At 39.5% G+C, this 16,974-nt stretch overlaps 1 protein-coding gene across 2 annotated transcripts; it reads right to left on the reverse strand.

The window, feature by feature from the left end:
* Nucleotides 1–140: 140 nt before the first annotated feature.
* ca5a (carbonic anhydrase 5a) lies at nt 141–16,405 on the reverse strand. Of its 2 annotated transcripts, none has more exons than XM_088418341.1 (7): nt 15,909–16,405; nt 10,330–10,527; nt 8,882–9,000; nt 7,743–7,838; nt 5,345–5,407; nt 4,687–4,845; nt 141–3,122 (listed from the first exon to the last, which is right to left on the reverse strand). In XM_088418341.1, exons 1-7 carry the CDS (start codon nt 16,051–16,053, stop codon nt 2,952–2,954), a joined length of 951 nt encoding a protein of 316 aa, XP_088274467.1. In that variant the 5' UTR covers nt 16,054–16,405; the 3' UTR covers nt 141–2,951. The 2 variants fall into 2 exon arrangements, with proteins under 2 accessions (XP_088274467.1, XP_088274469.1); XM_088418343.1 differs by lacking the exon at nt 15,909–16,405 and adding an exon at nt 10,619–10,820.
* Nucleotides 16,406–16,974: the final 569 nt, after the last annotated feature.

Below are 16,974 nucleotides of genomic sequence, written 5' to 3' on the forward strand. Positions count from 1 at the left end.
AGCGAGAGAGATAATTGTCAAGTGTAATTTTAGTCAGTTTCATATTTTTCCATGACGATTGTGGATTTGGTTTATATTGTAGTAAAACTATTGCAGTGTATTTTAATGAGAACCCAAAGCAAAAAACACAAGACACCTAGTTAATTTCATTACACATCTGTGTATTGCTGGGACAAAAATTAATGTCAGTTTTCATCCATCTCCATCTGGACAATCAATTTGTTTTTGTACGTTCGGTTAAAAGCCGAGGTCTCAGAGAGCAAAGTGCTTCCTGGTTGCACGGCAGGAGTACAGAAGAGCCAGAAAAATATACTGTGAGAGAAGACTTTCATTAGTCCATGCTGTCCAGGAATGTTGACTGCCCTATAAACAAATAAGCAGCTGTAATGTGTAGTGCATTTAGAAAATGTGCAGAATGAAAACAAGTTAGCAACAGCTGCGGATGATTAAAGGCATCATGAATACAAGTGTATAACATAATGACAGGAATTGGTTTGCATTTTGACATTGCCAAACTCGGCAATGCAGTACTAGAAAAAGATTTTACATAGAAACACAGAGTGATACACATCCCGTAGGCCCACAGATTCAAATGCGTTGAAATCATCAATGAATAAATGCTGATTGCAACAAAGGAAAGTAAAATAGTCATATAGATGAAACATTGTATCGATTATGTTCAGCTACCAGACACATGTAGGCATTGAGGAAGTTTCCCATATGCATATGCCATGACAGATGAAGGCGGATAACAGTCATGCATCTGTGAAACATGAGATGAAGGCAGTGTGGTGTTGCATTAGATGGGAATCCCCGAAAGGTAAAATGTTTTGAGGCACATATTTGCATTCCATAAATATGTCCAAGAGATGTCATATCGGACCACCTCCACCCATTGTCTACGCCTCTAGGTTACTGCGTAGCCTTCACAACCTATTTAAAGCACTTGCGAGTGCATATTACATCTTTTTACAGCACATCCAGTCTATTTGAGGCCCATTAAGGACTTATTGGGGGGTCTGTGCTCATTGAAAAAAAAGCCTACTTGAAAAGACCAAGGGGGGGCTAGTTTGGACAGTAATGTTGAACACTGGCATTAAAATGACAACCATGAGTTTCCAGCCTTTCTTCATCTCAATTGATGTTGAATAGTGACCATCACTTATGATTACAGTCAGATACACGCTTCACATAGAATTGTTCGATGGAGAAAGCACTGCCTTGTCCCCAGTCCCCTATGACCCCCATTTCATAATCCTCCCGAATTTTTGTCGACAAATGCCGCATAGTAAGATTTACCCTCTCAAGGCACGGCTAACAAATATGATTGAGTATGACGACCTCTTTTAAATGAAGATAGTTTCACGGTTAGGGTTACAGCGAACTCATTTACAAGGAAGTGAGTGCTTCTTCCTTTTACACTTGAGCAGGCCTTGAGTGGTGGAAAGTATCACAATGAACGTGGCAGTAAACATACTGTAAACATAAACCTTCTCAATTACCTCACAAACGAAGGACCATTTGAATTTCTCTCAGCAATTAAACCGTGGAAGCTTATTTGACAGAATTTAAGGCACTTTGTTCAAATTCCTTGGGGATAACTTCAGAGGGTACTTGTTTTTAAATAAATCAAACATGCAAAAACCTTTAAAATAATTGCTGAAATAATTAATTGTTCCAAGAAAATATAAGTTCATCAAACAAACTTTATGTTTGGTAGGTTATTCCAATTTAATTGTTGTAAAAAGCCAGATTCTCTCTCATACTAGAATGGCTGGACCCAGTTTGTCATGAGCCAACTCTCTTCACTTGTCGAGTTAATGATTTATTTTTGTGAACAGATCTCGGACTTTTCTGTGGACAAATATTTATTTATCATTTCTTTTTGAGAACAAGTCTAACATTTTATGTTGATTTTGAGGACAAATATTTGATTAATAATTAAGTTGATTTATTTTTGTGAAGAGATCTCTACTGTGATCACAAAACAGGATGCTTTATGGACAAATATTTCTTTTTCAGAACAGGTCTGACACTTTAAGTTGGTTATTTTTTGTGGACATATTTATGTTATTTTTTTTGCAAACAGGTCTGACGTTATCTTTTGTGGAAAATTATTTATTGATGATTTGTTTTTGATAACAGATTCCTTCTTTGAAATTTTAAAGGGTCCAAAGTTTAATAAATCAGACACTGATGGCATGTTTTTTTGTTTTTTTTTTTACCCCAAAATGCTTTGCACTGGTTTAGGGGTACTTGGATGAACTGATATTTCACAGGGGCTACATCACTGAAAAAAGGTTAAGAACCACCGTACTAGATTATCAATTTACTGCCCTACCCATCCAAAAAAAAAAAAAAAAAACCTCAAAAACATCTGGCAAGTGTGAATATGAGTGTTCTGATTAAGTGCTAATGTACGGTGCTTCACAACTTAGTTGTGTGGGGAGTTTGTCACAGACAGCATAAAAAACAAAGACTAAGTATAAAACATGATGTAATGTTGATGAATGTGCCGTGCACGTGTGGTGTAAAAAGGTGGCGTTTACTATTCTGAACTGTGGCCAGCACACAGTGCTGTTGAGTCTGCACCTGCAGCTCCATTTTTCACCTGAAGCTACTGATCAATAGAACTTTTTAACATAAAAATCAATCAAGTGTCAATTTAAAATAAATACAATTTGTGTGAATACAAATTTGTAACATGACAGAGTTCAACTGTAACCAACCAGTTATTAGTTTGTAAAACCAATAGCCAAAAAGTAACTGATTTTTTTCCAATGTACACTGAAATAAAAAATTCTCACACCATCCAGTACCGTTTGTAAATGTAAAAAAAAAAAGTGTTAAAGACAGTTTGATTGTAATTAAAAACATTTCTTGAAGAAAATACACATGTTCCGGTGCACCAATTGGGACAGGACGCAATAAAAGCACTGCGCTTGGTGGCATCAGTGGATGTGCTGGTCGTCTTGGACAGAAGCCGACTCCTTTAGGAAAGGACTGAAGGAGGAGCGCACGGTGCGACCCCGCAGGGGCTGCTGCACGCGGAAGTTGTTCACCATGCTCTTCTGGACCTCCTCCTCGGCCGAAGTGAACAGAAGGCTCCGGAAGACAGCCAACTTGGAAGGGATGAAAAGCAATCATTTTACATTAGCAGACATTATTACAAAAAGACAAACAACATTGGGAGGTACACTACTAATAGAAAACAACATTTCAAGGCAACCAAGTATACAGAAATACTGTACTTTCATTCAAGTATGAAGTAGGGAACTAACCAAACCATAATTACTACTGAGGAGCACCCTCACATGCTGAGAACGTACTTTTTTCCATTCACATAAAAAAAATATTCACAGGGAGTACCGTCATTGAAAAATATATATACGTATGTACATACAGAGAATACAAGCAGATTATTTAGGCTGACAGTTAAATATGGAATCTTTGAGGTGAACAATCTAAATGTCATGTATTCCTTCACTACTTAAGAGGTTCCAGATCACCAAGTTTGTGAGCAGAAACACTTGGAACGCAGATCAAAACCTTGGCGTTGAAGTAAAGCAACCAATATTCAAAGGTATTTAGGGGAAAAATATACCAAAGGGAAATTTATGAGAATGCAGCAACTGGCAGTGAATTCACCTCTTGATACTAAGCAAAATCATGTCATGCAGCGTACCACGGAGGCAGCAGATGAGAAGCTCAAGTATGAACAGGCGGAATTCCTTAAGGGGGGCAGATGCATTGACCAGCTATTTACACTACACATGGCATCATAAAACAATGCAGAGAATGGGAGCGCGAGTATAAACTGATGAAGGGGCTCGAAACAGCAATACGGTGCCATGAATGGAAACCCACACCCTTATGGTGGACCTTATCTCGATCTTCTATGCGTTTCAAATGCTGGGTAGTCTGGCAGCCGTCAAGACAGAAGTCACACAAGAAAACCGCATTGTTATCGAGGGGGTGACGGGACGTAGGCAAAACAAGAGGTGTGCGATGAACCCTCTTCTCAGCATTGGAAGACCTTCATTTTGCTGGTGACCTAACTCTGATCTCACACACTTGCAAATAAAACCCAATGTCTCGCCTACTTTAAAATAACGGAAAAAAAAAAAAATCAAATGTACAAGAGAAAGTCGAAATTGACAGCACTAAACATTGCTGACCCACAAGCAAACCAAGTTTATTAGGAGACAGCATTGTTTCTAATACAACTGCTCTTTCATCTTGAGTTTTTCTCGATGACTTATGCTCTGTGGGGCCATGCTGCCACTCACAGATCAGTCTTGGTACTACGACAGCCATTTTCCTTGGGGGAGGAGCATCACCACGTTACTGTTATTTTACGAGTTACTACTCGAGTATGCTGTGTAATCTAAAAAAAAACAAAAACAAAAAAAAACACACACGCAACAAGAGCAGGAAACACATGTTTTTCTTGACTCGTGTGGAGCCTCTCACATTAAAAAAAAAAGGCACGTCAGCCCAGGAGCCAACAATGACGTCCGATTCATGATTACGTAAATGTAATCTCTGCTTTGCTGCTCAAAAAGAAAACCTTAATGTATTATCCAGAACCGAGAGGAAACTAATGTATTATTTTTGTTTTCAAATGAGGGATATAAGAGTGATAGTAATGGAAGAAAAGATGCTGTTAGGGGCTCTCATGTATACCTGATCATGACTAACTTCTATGGGCTGCTTCATGACAATCCAAGTGACAGACTCTGTCAGAGGTGGTGTTGTAAGAGATCCGTGGTACGTCCAGTAATCCTCAGTGTTGTTCGGCAACAGACAACCAGGGTCAAATTTCGTGAACTCTACCACACTTCCCTGTAAACATTGCACACAACACAAATAGGTGCATCTTCGATAGTGGCTATTTTAAACACAAATGCTAATTGTTATAAAATGTTATTACGCTAAAAAAAATGCAGTTCATCAAGAATTTTATAATGAGCATCCAGACTATACAAACTGAATTAAATAATATGTTTATAGTGTAATAAGCACGACAAATGAACATTATTCTCTTTCATTATTAAATCCATCATCATTTAACATACAGCAATGTCATTGTCGCCTAGTAATAAGTAGGAGGTATGAGAGCACGTCAGCATACTGTAAATGATAACCTTCATGTGACCTACATATAAGTTTGCAAAGCCATTTTATTACATAGATCTGAATAATCTTATGGGTCCGATGTAAGACGTGTCTAAGACATTTTGTCTGAACAAGAGAAAGTTACTTTAAATTTAGACAGACATTGTTCAAGCGATATTTAGCAAAATTGCATTGTGTGCACATGTATGTCTTATAGTGGACTTGCCTTGTGCCTGATTGCAGGGAGAGCATCTACCAGTTTCTGCAGGCCATCGTGTCTCTTCCCCACCTGCACAAGTGCAAAGTTGTTTGAATTAAAGGCACAATGTGTAAGATTTGGACCGTTTTTCATTAAAAAGGAATAAATGAAATGATTGTAATTTTCAAAAAACTTGCAAACGAATGTGTTCTTAATGACCAACAGAATGTTTTAAATATAATCGCAGGTCTAGTTATCATGAAATGATATCACACTTCTCCAGAGGCGGCCATGTTTGTTATAGTCATGGACAATGGCAAATGCAGCACCCCCCGCTGTCCGTAATGAAAAACGGTCTAAATCTTACACACTATCCCTTTAAGGATGCATGTGATACATCATTGGATCATTCTTAATAGTTCAAATTCTGTACTTCATGTCATTTTGTACCATGTACAGTACAGACCAAAAGTTTAGACACATCTTTTCATTCAATTTCTTGAAGTGATGATGGTCATGTAGTTTTTCTTTAGTTAGCTGATTGATTCTTGCCATAATACAAATTTCAACAGTTGTTCAGTTGAGCTGTCGGCTGTGTATTAACCTGATTTCCGCACAACCCAACCCCACTGATGAGGCAAGAAACACTGGTGAAGAGAAAACCATTTCAGGTGACTACCTTTTAATGCAGGGGTGTGTGTTATTAAAATGATGAAATTACGGTACTTTCAGACACATTTCTTCATCGTATATCAAATAACATGCTGTTGAGGTTTTGGGGGAAAGGGGTGGGACGGAAACGAGACAAGGGTGAGGCAATATAGACACACGTAGACGCAAATGCTGAAACTAATGTTGCAACAATAAAACGATTTGAAGTTTCAATGCTTTATTTTTGGATACAGCTGAACATGAATTTGAAAAGCCCTAAAAGTCATCATCATTATCTAACATGCCAAATATCTCCCCCCATTTAAATCGAGAATGTCCTTTCCTGCTCGTCATTTGCGCAAATTTCACTTAATGTTAGTGTGTCGGACACCCCCCAATATGGGGGGTGAAAATTAGGGGAAAAAAACTCAACTTGTACACAGAGAAATACCGTAGTAATCAGACCAAAGGGAGGATATTTTTAAAAACTACAACATAAAACATATTGTCTGTTATTTCACCTTTTTAAAGTATATATTTCTACAGTAATTCATAGTGTTAATGCCTTAAGGGAGAATTTACAATGTAAATAGTTTTGAAAATAAAACACTGAATGAGGTCCAAACCTTTGGCCTGTACTGTTTGTTGTGTAGTGCTAGTGTAAATTGATGGAGAGAGAATTTAAGAGCAAACATTTTAGAGCCAAGTAGGTTAGCAAGTATTCAAACAGTGCTGCCTTTGATTTCAAAACTGAAAGTAAAGACGTATTTCAGTTATTTTTAATGTACACTTTTAGAAGGAAAATAACATCGACTTATGGATAAAAAAAACAAAAAACCGGTGATCTCTCAAGTACAATTCTACTCATCATATTCTATAGTCAGGGGTGCATACAATTTTTAAGTGGGTTACTCAGATGCATATCAGAACATATTATTTGGTATGTACCCAGTCTTTTTAAACACACACACACACACAAAAAAACCCAAACAGTTTTACTCTTTGTCCTTCTCGGTGTTGCTCCCGAATTAGCAGCACACCGTCTGTTTGCACACAAGTAGCCTGCATCCTCGAAAACATTCATAACTCTATAACACATTATTTAGCATGTACCGTGTTTTCATTTATTTGCTTTTGTTTTCTGTTCTGATTGAATGTGTTGCTAGTTGGTGCATTTGATTGACGTGTGCGCAGGAGAAAGAGGTGCGAGAGAATGAGTGGTGTGGACGAAAATAAAAAGACTTGACTACACTCTATGTGTGCTATTTAACAGGAAGACCGGAGAATAGGATATTCATGGCTTCAAAGTAAATGAGACCTGTGACAGTCGCCTTCGGAATTCTGGTTAATTTGTCCAAGGAAGTCAGTCGACTGTAAAGTGATAACACACACAATCTCCTTCGCGAGAATGATATGCAACCTTAACAGAGAGTCCAAGGCGCTCAACAAGTACCTGCGTACTAGTTATGGGCATACCTGTCTATAGTCCTTATCCTAATTAGGCTTATGAGTAATTGCAGTCTATTGTAGCTCATGTGATTATACCATGCACTGGTCATCAGCCAATCAGAGGGCACTTAAGTGTAGACAAATGACTCACGCTTACATTTGTACGAAAAAACGGTCGCAAACACCACAGAGAAGGGCTGGCACCTCAGAACTGTGAAGCTGATATGCTAACCACTAAATGTGCTGCCCCATACATAACAGTTTGTGCAAACTTGTGTTCTCTGAACATTCTTTAACTGTGTGTGTGTGAGTGTGTGTGTGTTACCTTGAGAAAGACTCCAATAACACCAAGGCCATTGTCCTCCATCACTGCCTCCTCAAACAGACTGTACTTATCTGAGTTCCAGTGGACTAAGTGAAGCTGAGAACACAAACATTAAACACGTCAACCATTAGCTTGAATTTAGGTACAAGAGGCAATAAAATATGAACTCAAACTTATCTTCTACTTTACCTTGGGGCTGTCTATCTGATATGTATACTTTACACTACTTTCTTTTTATTAGATAAGTGAAAGCCCTGCATTTCTCTGGTATGTAATGGGAAAAATGTATGGTTTGTGGTGATCAGAAAATATTTGCACAGAGATTTTGAATAGTGCTCCCCTTGCCTCGTCATCACTACAAAATGAACACTTAGTTCTTCCTTGTTCAATGCATGTCAAGATTGGAATTGGCAATAAAAGGGCAATCATTTTGGAGTTACTTAAAACATGACTAATATTTTTTTTTAATGATAGCTGATTCAAAATCTTACTTTATAGCTTCGTTCAAAGGTTGTTAGAGTAGTATGTTTTATTGCTTTGTTATTCTGGTTGTCTATCTAAACTGTTTTCCCACACTGATAGTTAGTGATAAGTTACATCAAAGGGACTACTGTACGCAGGGGAAAACACACACGCGCGCGCGCACACACCCACAGACACACACACACACACTGTGACTGACTGCAATTTGACGTACACACATTCCCAGCATGGTCTATCAGGGCTTGGTAAAAGACATTACGTGGGAAGGTTGAAGACCCACCCATAACTGTAGAAAATTGAGGCAGAAAATGTACACTTAGACTAAGACTGCTTTAAATGTGGCCAAAACACAGGATTCATTTAGAAACACTGATGGCAGCAGTTAGACTGAACCAAAACAGTAAATATTCAGGTCAATAACAGTGAGCTGAGTGACACTGAAACTGAGCTGAATGGACCTGTAAAGTTCAGTGCTTCATGTGCCACACCATCCATGAAAGATTTTGGCTTCAGTGCTTTGATTTCCCCCCCAAAGAATTACGCATTGACCGCCATATAAAAGGTTAGAAAAATCCGAGTTTTCTCATCTGACCAGGTAATTTAAAAATTCAAGCAAGATAAAAGTGAAATAGCACTGTATAGACATTGTAGCATACCTCTGCAGGATATAACTTCCTGTCCACCGTGTGCTCTGACCCCCAGGCATTGCTCTCACCCCAGTGGAAGTGGAACTGGCACAGCCGAAATTTGTCTTGCAAAGGGCCCCCTTTCAAAGCTGTGGCAGCAAAGGAAGACAGGATTTTACCGTGTTGACTCCAATACACAAATTAAACAATAACAGTCACTTTTTAAATGACAAAATGCCAATCGTTACTTTCTCAAGGGACAATGATGCATTAGAACGTGACGGCAGGTGGGCAGGTTGCTCATACTGTAAAGCAGCGGTCCCCAACCTTTCAGAAGTGGTGCCAAAAACCACAGATCAAGCAAAACAAAGCACAAATGTTAATCCAAATCAGTTCCAAAACATCATTTCGGGTACGGCCCACGCAGCCCGGTACCAGTTGATCCACGAACCAGAACCGAGCCGTGGACCTGTGGTTGGGGTCCACTGCAGTAAAATGATACAGGCCTAAAATTACCCTGGTTATTTTGTTGTGAGGCTCTGGTGAATTAAGCCTAACTACCTGTAATTGCATCTATGAACCCATTGTATTACATCTGAGTAATAGAGCCGATAACCCCACATTTGACCTTTGCCTCTTTGAATATCTTACAAGCTTCAAAATGTAGAATGTTATTTCTATGACCATAATTCCTGAAAGTCTCACGACGGATTAAACTTGCAAAACATAACATTAAAAAGGAACAAATACCCTCTGGTGATTTGACCTTGAACTAAGGGTTAGTAGTAGTTGTTTGTTAGTTAGTAGATGGTGCCATATACAATTTAGAATGTTTTTATTTCAGACTAAATTCAATGAGCTATAGTTTTATTTATTGAGCAACTGCACAAGCTAATGTGACAGATTTCAAGAGTTGGATCAAAAAGCTTGCCTTTCACAAAGGTAGTAATGCTTGGGTATGACTGTGGTATTATGGAGAGCAAACTAGAAATAACCGTGTAATGACTGAGTCTATAGTCCATTAACAAAAGTAATAACATATTCTAATCCAAACTTCAATTTTAAAATGTGGTGTTGTGGTTCTCCCAGAAACATTCTATATTCCAAACATGTGAGCCAATTAGAATAATCTTTCTACGTCACACAAATTAGCATAAGCAATCTTAACCAGATCAACAGTCAATTTCATTGTGTACATTTTAATATGTAAAAATAATGACTCCATTATTCTTGCACACCAGAGAATGACTGATGCGGTCACAATCACATGACAACCACCAGATCCACATGGTGGTTTTATTTGGGGTAACATTGCATTCATAACTGGCTTTAGGTTTAAAGAAACCTCGGTTTGTTCTGAATTCAAGTAAAACTTTGCTCGTAATAGTGCTGTAAAAGTGATAGAGCAGTTCAGTGATAGCTGGAGCCACTTAATTTAAGAATATAAACACATGAATACTCATCAGAAAATCACTCACTTGACTTGTCCGTCGTGTCATCATATTCAACCAGGAAGGAGTAACCATTATTCCAGATTTGCTGGCAGGTTGTTGGGTCATAGTTAGCAATCAAAGGTTTCAACTGGGAATCAAAGACGCTCTTGCGGACGACTATATCAATCGGAGATTGGCGGTCACCTCCCGGAACTGCGAGGGGTCCCTGCCACATAGGGTGCACTGGTGGTTGGAAAAAAAAGAAGAGAAAGACAATACGTGTCAACATTAGTAACCTGTCTGTCTATGGGAAGACATAAGAGCACAAACCTACTTTCCATGTTGTATTCGGCTGCTTCCTGCATTGCTAAACAGCAGTCCATTTTAAAATGATATGAAACTGTCACTGTGAGAAGTGACGCCGAAACAAGCGCTTATATAAACAGACTGGCTTTCCGGGCTGCCCGAAAGGAGTGAATGCAAAAGTAGCAGCTGAGCAATTCCACTTCCTTCTTGCTGTACATTTCCTCCTTAAAGGTAATGACTAAATAAGAGCCAAGAGGGCTGGCTGTACACAAAGTGACCTGCGGAATGTCCTGGCACGCCCCCAGCTTCCCTCCACAGGGAGGGAATCAGACCGGGACCCCTGGCTGGGTCAAAAAGCCTTCTCAGGCCAAAGTCTACACAAGGACCTGACTAATTACATGAAAATCTGCTTTCCCTCACAGCCTTTTTCTGATTGCATCTTCTCTCGTAAGACACAGATAAAAAATGCACTAGTGTGTTTGAAAAGGCAGCCTATGAAGCCTCGCTGCCATAAAGCATGAGCGAGCACACCTACAGAGGAAACAATCAATGTAGTGTAGCCGTCAAGGACTAAGAAACAAGCGCTGATTGTCTTCGTCTGCATTCATGCAGCACAAGGCTTAAGGTTTCCGCTGGGAGCAAAGCCGAACAGGTCTGACTGGGAGATGACCTTCATCTTCTTAAGTCTTTAGCGACTCCTCCTGGGAGCACTTGGCTGCCTAATTTTGTTATTGCAATGGTGCGAATGACATGCTTTCAAAGCTTTTCACGCTCAGTCAGGCGCTGGACGTCTGCTTGGAGTCCGTTCCTGTCTACATCACGAGTCTTCCTCAAGTCGCAGTCAACCGAGCAAGAACAATGTTAAAAACTGAAATGGAACTTTAATAACTCCAAAATACAATGGCAAAGAGAGGTTCAATTGGCTTCATCTCTAAAATCTGGACGTAGAGTCATGAAGGTCAGGGAGCACCTGCTCATCTACAGTAAACACATTAGTAGCTAAGAGTTTAAGCTTCGCAGTGATTTAAAACCACACAGTGGGCAAATATGAGGACAAGGAAAAGGATAGGAACTTTGAACTTAGTGAGGGAGGTGTGGTTAAATCGGTTGATCACTATTTTGAACGTTCAGCTGTTTTGACCCTACAAAACAATCACACACACATGCACACACGCACACACAAGCACACACACACACACACACACACACACACACACACACACACACACACACACACACACACATCTAATATAAATGCCAGATTTGATGCACCATGCTGTTAATTGCGCTCTTGTTTTCATTGCCATTAATCATTGACATGTATTATAATGAGCCTTATTTTTTCATATATAATTAACAGAAACAAAACAATCTCAATAGTACAATAATTTACAAGTTCCCAAAAGTTCCCATACACAAGTTCCCATAAAATCATTTGTTTTCTGACCCTGCAACATGTGAAAGCAAACCAAACCGCAACAAATATTTCCTGCTTATTGTAGCATAGCCCTCAGAGATAACAGTCTCTAGTTTACATTCTTGTGCTCCAAGTTGCAGTGTTTCAAGGTAAAAGTATTTGCTATATAATATACACTGTATCTATTACTATATACTAATTAATCACAAAATTTGCCATAATGACTGTTATCACATTTTTCAAAAACTATCTTAATGAAGCGTGTAAAAGATACTTAAATTAGTATAGTTGTATTTCGTAAGCATACTGTGTGTATTTGTATGAGTACTAATTTCTGGTTGAGCAAAGGACAAAGCCAAACTACATTTGTACAAAAAACAAACACAAAAACATCCGATTAATTGTGGTTCATGTCCAGCATTCTATCTTGATTAAAAACACTTGATTTTAAAGTACAGTACAGTACACTTGTGTAACGTTTGCTGCATAGGTCAGCAATAGCAACCTCTGCTGCCATATATGGTAATTACAGGAAGCAGGGATACAGTCCAGCTATGACTGGTGAGCAAATGAGAAGTTAAGATAGAGTTAAAGGAAAAAAAAAAAGGACATTCAAAAATAAAGCTTACCAGGAGAACCAAAGACAGTATAGTAATTTAAACGGAACACGGGCTTACAACAATTTAAATTGCCTTGTCTCATAAAGCACTGTAGTGCACACAGTGGTGCAGTGGTCCCTTGAGAAGTGGGTATTAAGAAGTCAAGATAAAAAGACAGTTTTAGAACCAGTGAAATATAAAACAACTCTAACCAAAATTCTGTCATTTCTACTAACTGTTATAAAATTATCACGACTTGATTAGTAGCACTTTGAACTTACAGTGCAGTATTACTGGTCACACAAGCAGAATGGATGGGCGTTAAATAAATTAATCATGAGGCAAAAATGTTTGGTTATTTTTTAGACATTTTTGGGGTATCTTCAAATTCTTTCAGACTCCACAGGTCACTGATGGCTAGTCACTGATTTCTACATTAAACAAAAACCAAAAATGATGTATCTCCCTGTCTCTCTCACACACACCACTGCGATTGCAAAGGTCCTCAGCAAGACATGGGCCCCCTCTTTCCATTAACAATCTGCATCACCAAGTGGAAATATTTTCAGAAAAATTAAGCATACAGAAGATTAGTGAATTAAATACTTGGGAGACCTTATTTAACATCTATTCATTATCTGTAGCCGCTTATTCTCACAAGGGTTGCTAAGGGGGGCTATCCCAGCTGTCTACACTCTGGAATGGTTGGCAGTCACTTGCAAGGCACACAAAGACAAACATCCGGTGTCCAAGACACCTGCTATGCATGTTTTGTGAATGCGGGAGGAAGCAGGAGTGCCCGGAGAATACCGGCATGGGCACAGGGAGAACATGCAAACCCCACAAGGAAGGCCAGAGCGAGCTGGATTGGAACTCGGGACTCTGAACTGTGAGGCGGACGTGCTAACCACTGTTCCACCGAGCTGCCTTTATTTAATATAAAACAAATTGAAGAAAAATGTACATAATCTTAACAGTAGCTTTGTAAAAAAAAAAAAAAGAAAAATGGATGGGCCACAGACAAATAGCACAACAAAATAATTGTCTCAGAAATTAATGTATTGTTTCAAGCAAAATCAGGATTCAAAATGAGGGTTTCTCTGTTAAAATCACCCCGTGTTACAGTGTGAGGCTTCACTTTTCAATAAACTGGAGATGCAATTTACTGCCTCTGTATGTTGTGACCTGGTGGTGGAAACCTCGGCCCTTGTCTGTCCTCATACTGTCTTCCCTGACTAGCTCTCAGCCGGGAACTGCCAGGGCTGCTGCTTTTTGGGCTTGGATCTGTCTTGTCTATACTGACCTCTTCCACCTTCAAGGCTGGGGTTTGCATTGGCCTGATTCGGGCATTTTTATACAAAAGTCAGATATATTTCCCTTTTTTTTCAATGCCATTTGTTCATATACAAAAAAAAAGACAGCCTTGTTAGACCTCAATTTGGTTTTGAGCTGAATCTCAAACTAGTTGACCTACTCTTATGTTTAAACTTAGTTCACCTACCAGCCTGGTTGATATAGAATTAAAATAGATCGACACGAGCTAATTTAATTTTAATAGTCGCTAAACTGGTTGGTAGTCTCTCTCAATCTCTCTGGTGAGCTAATGCAAAGTAACGTGTCTAATAATGAACGCGCTCCATAGCCATTGACAGGAAGCCGCAGCTTTCCAACATTGAGGACTCTCGCTCGGGTATTTTATCTAAACCGCCAAAGTTGCGGGGTAGAAGCCGTGGTTCGAATGTCCAGCTACTCTCACGGCATCTAGTTTAGTTTAGCCTGTATTTAGCAGACTCTCACAGTTAAACTATTGGCGACAATATCTCATCTCCAAAAGTGCAGTCATAATGCTAGTAGTTAAAAACCATGTTTCATTTAGACACCACCTTGAAAATTACGTCAAGAGTTTTTTGCTGCTGATTGTTTATTTGACTGTTTGCCCCGAATCCAGTTCGAACTAGCACCACCTCTATTCTGCTTCTGATTGGTCAGTCATCATGCCTTAAGTTATCTAGCGAGTAGCAGTCAATTAGAGACAGGAGAGTGGGTCACAGTTTCATCAGCCCTGAGGGAAAAGAGGCTATCGATTTTCAATCTTCATACAATGCATATGACAATAAAACTCTTGAATCTTGAATTGTGGATGTGCAGTTGTGTTAGCTGGTTTTGGTTTGCAGTCAACACATACGGTGCACTTTAACTTCATTATTCAAATGTTACATTATATGCATGTTTTTCTCTTGGATTGCACTTATTGTTACATAACTCTGCAGTTACATTAGTCCATGTGACAAAAAGATCTCTGAAAATTTTAGCAATATAACAAGAAATATGCGAGACAAAATTAAACAAGTATGATTTAAAAATTCCAAACTTCAGAGCTGTGAAGATGTGCTAACCACTACTCCAGCAAACTGCAAAATGTAAACAACGGCTGGCTACAGACTTTTGTTCTGCACACACAAAATTTACAAGAAAAAAATGAACGCAAGATCTAACCAATGGACAGCGGTGCGGCACTCCCACAGAATGGGGTATTGACAAATTATGGGCCACATTTGATTGAAATTTGGTACATATTGGAAGTCCCAAATGCCATCTAACCTAAAATCTAACTGCTTTAAAAATAGTAAAGCTTCAGGTGTCTCATAACATTGCCTCCCTGTTAACTATAAAGAATGAGTGATTGTGATCAATCATTTTGTTTACAGAAATAAACTATTCAAGAATACAACAATATGCATTACTTGCAATGCATCCAGTGTTAGCAATCATTACTGTTAAGGCACATATGGGCCCTTTAACCTCAAGGATTGTGAACTCATGCATGATTTGCCTCTGAGTCAGACACCTTGAATGAGACTGTCCATACTGGCTCTGGTTGGCACTATAGAACAAGAAAGGCCGGTTAATGGGTGTGGCGAGGTACTTTCAGACACCTCACAGAAGAGTTTGCATGATTGGAGTCAAGAGTTTAAATTATAACATGGACCAGAAATGTACTGAATTTCTTGCTTCAGTGTTTCGGAGCATGCTTAGTTCAACGGGAAGCAAAATATTGTACTGTTTATCATTGGTTGTCAGTCAGGTTCGATCCAGAGGCACGTGATAGTGATGCTTGTTTGAAAAGCAAACAATAGCATCGTGTCGTGCACGGATAAAGAGATTAAATACAAAGACTCGTAGAAGGACGCCCATGGAGCCAAACGGGAATAGCAAAATCGAATGAAAAGGAATGATAACCCGCGGCGTCAATGGAATAGTCGCACAATAACGACCACAGGTTTTCAAGCACGGGGACTTACTTTGTGACAACACATATCTGCTGGAACACGCTGTCAAATTGCATCCACGGACCGGGGTGAGCCACTGACCCCTCCTGGTGTGTCTGAAGAGCTGTCGGTGAAGCTGAGAAGCCAGAGGTCGAATTACTGTCGACAAAGTCACCATCTTGATGCAGTCCCACGTTTCCTCTTCCTAAGCAGTCGGCGAACAAAAAAACTTGTCACACTCAGACCGTACAGCTAAGCACCGCGTTTCCGAACCAGCCCAAAGTTAGCTGTCAGTTTGCCACTGGAGCCTCACTGACGACAGGCTGATTTGGTTTCTCGCTCTGCTTCCGTCAGTGAAGCGGGGAGGGGGCACACGCCACACGTCACACGCTGCCCTAAAAAACAACAACGGAGAAAACCAAGAATTGTCTGTATGATCTTCCAACGTGAATTTGCTCGAAATTTCTCAAAAGACAAGTACAGTCGATGAGAAAGGACGCCAGCCGACCCCTCCGTAAATGAGTGCACTGGGGACTACAGACGGAAAGGGGAGGGTCTGCGATGTCGACCAATCAGGGTCGACTTCAGAGGGGCGGCAGTGTCAACATTGGTGACAGTCGTCATGCAGTCTGGACGTCATCCCTTTGAAATCGGTTTCTGTCTACAAATGAGACTGCAAAATCAACTACCTGCATAACAACATTTGGATATTACTCGTTTCGATCAAATGCTGATAATTTACATTTGCATCCAGCAATAAAATTGAAAACTATTTTTCAGCATGTAAAACCTTTTGACATAAACCAAACTGGTTGTGCTTTCATTTGTATATATTAGCAAATTAGAAATTGTTAATTTATGAAAGTTTAAGGTTAACTGCCACACTGCATGCTCTTCATCCTTCTATGCAGCTGTACATTTTGCCGGCTGCCTTTTAATTTCATGCTCCTTGCACCCTTGTGGGTAAACATCCTCATGGAAACAAGTTTTTTTTGTACCCGTCACAACAAAGACAGGCGCGAAGTCTGTTATTATTAAATGTCTTGTCCAAGTTTATTGGTCCAAAAAGGCTCTCACGGCCTTACAACATGTGGTCACA

This window comes from Hippichthys cyanospilos, chromosome 6, assembly GCF_059441005.1.
Source record: "Hippichthys cyanospilos isolate Australia breed blue-spotted pipefish chromosome 6, RoL_Hcya_1.0, whole genome shotgun sequence".
In the NCBI taxonomy this organism is placed as follows: domain Eukaryota; kingdom Metazoa; phylum Chordata; class Actinopteri; order Syngnathiformes; family Syngnathidae; genus Hippichthys; species Hippichthys cyanospilos.

Excerpts from the sequence above, each read along its gene's own strand:
- ca5a (XM_088418341.1), bottom strand. The coding sequence starts at position 16,053 with ATGGTGACTTTGTCGACAGTAATTCGACCTCTGGCTTCTCAGCTTCAC. Across the intron at positions 5,408-7,742 it reads TTATTGGAGTCTTTCTCAAG|GTGGGGAAGAGACACGATGG; the intron begins GTAACACACACA and ends GCACTTGTGCAG. Across the intron at positions 4,846-5,344 it reads TCCCTGCAATCAGGCACAAG|GGAAGTGTGGTAGAGTTCAC; the intron begins GCAAGTCCACTA and ends CAATGTTTACAG.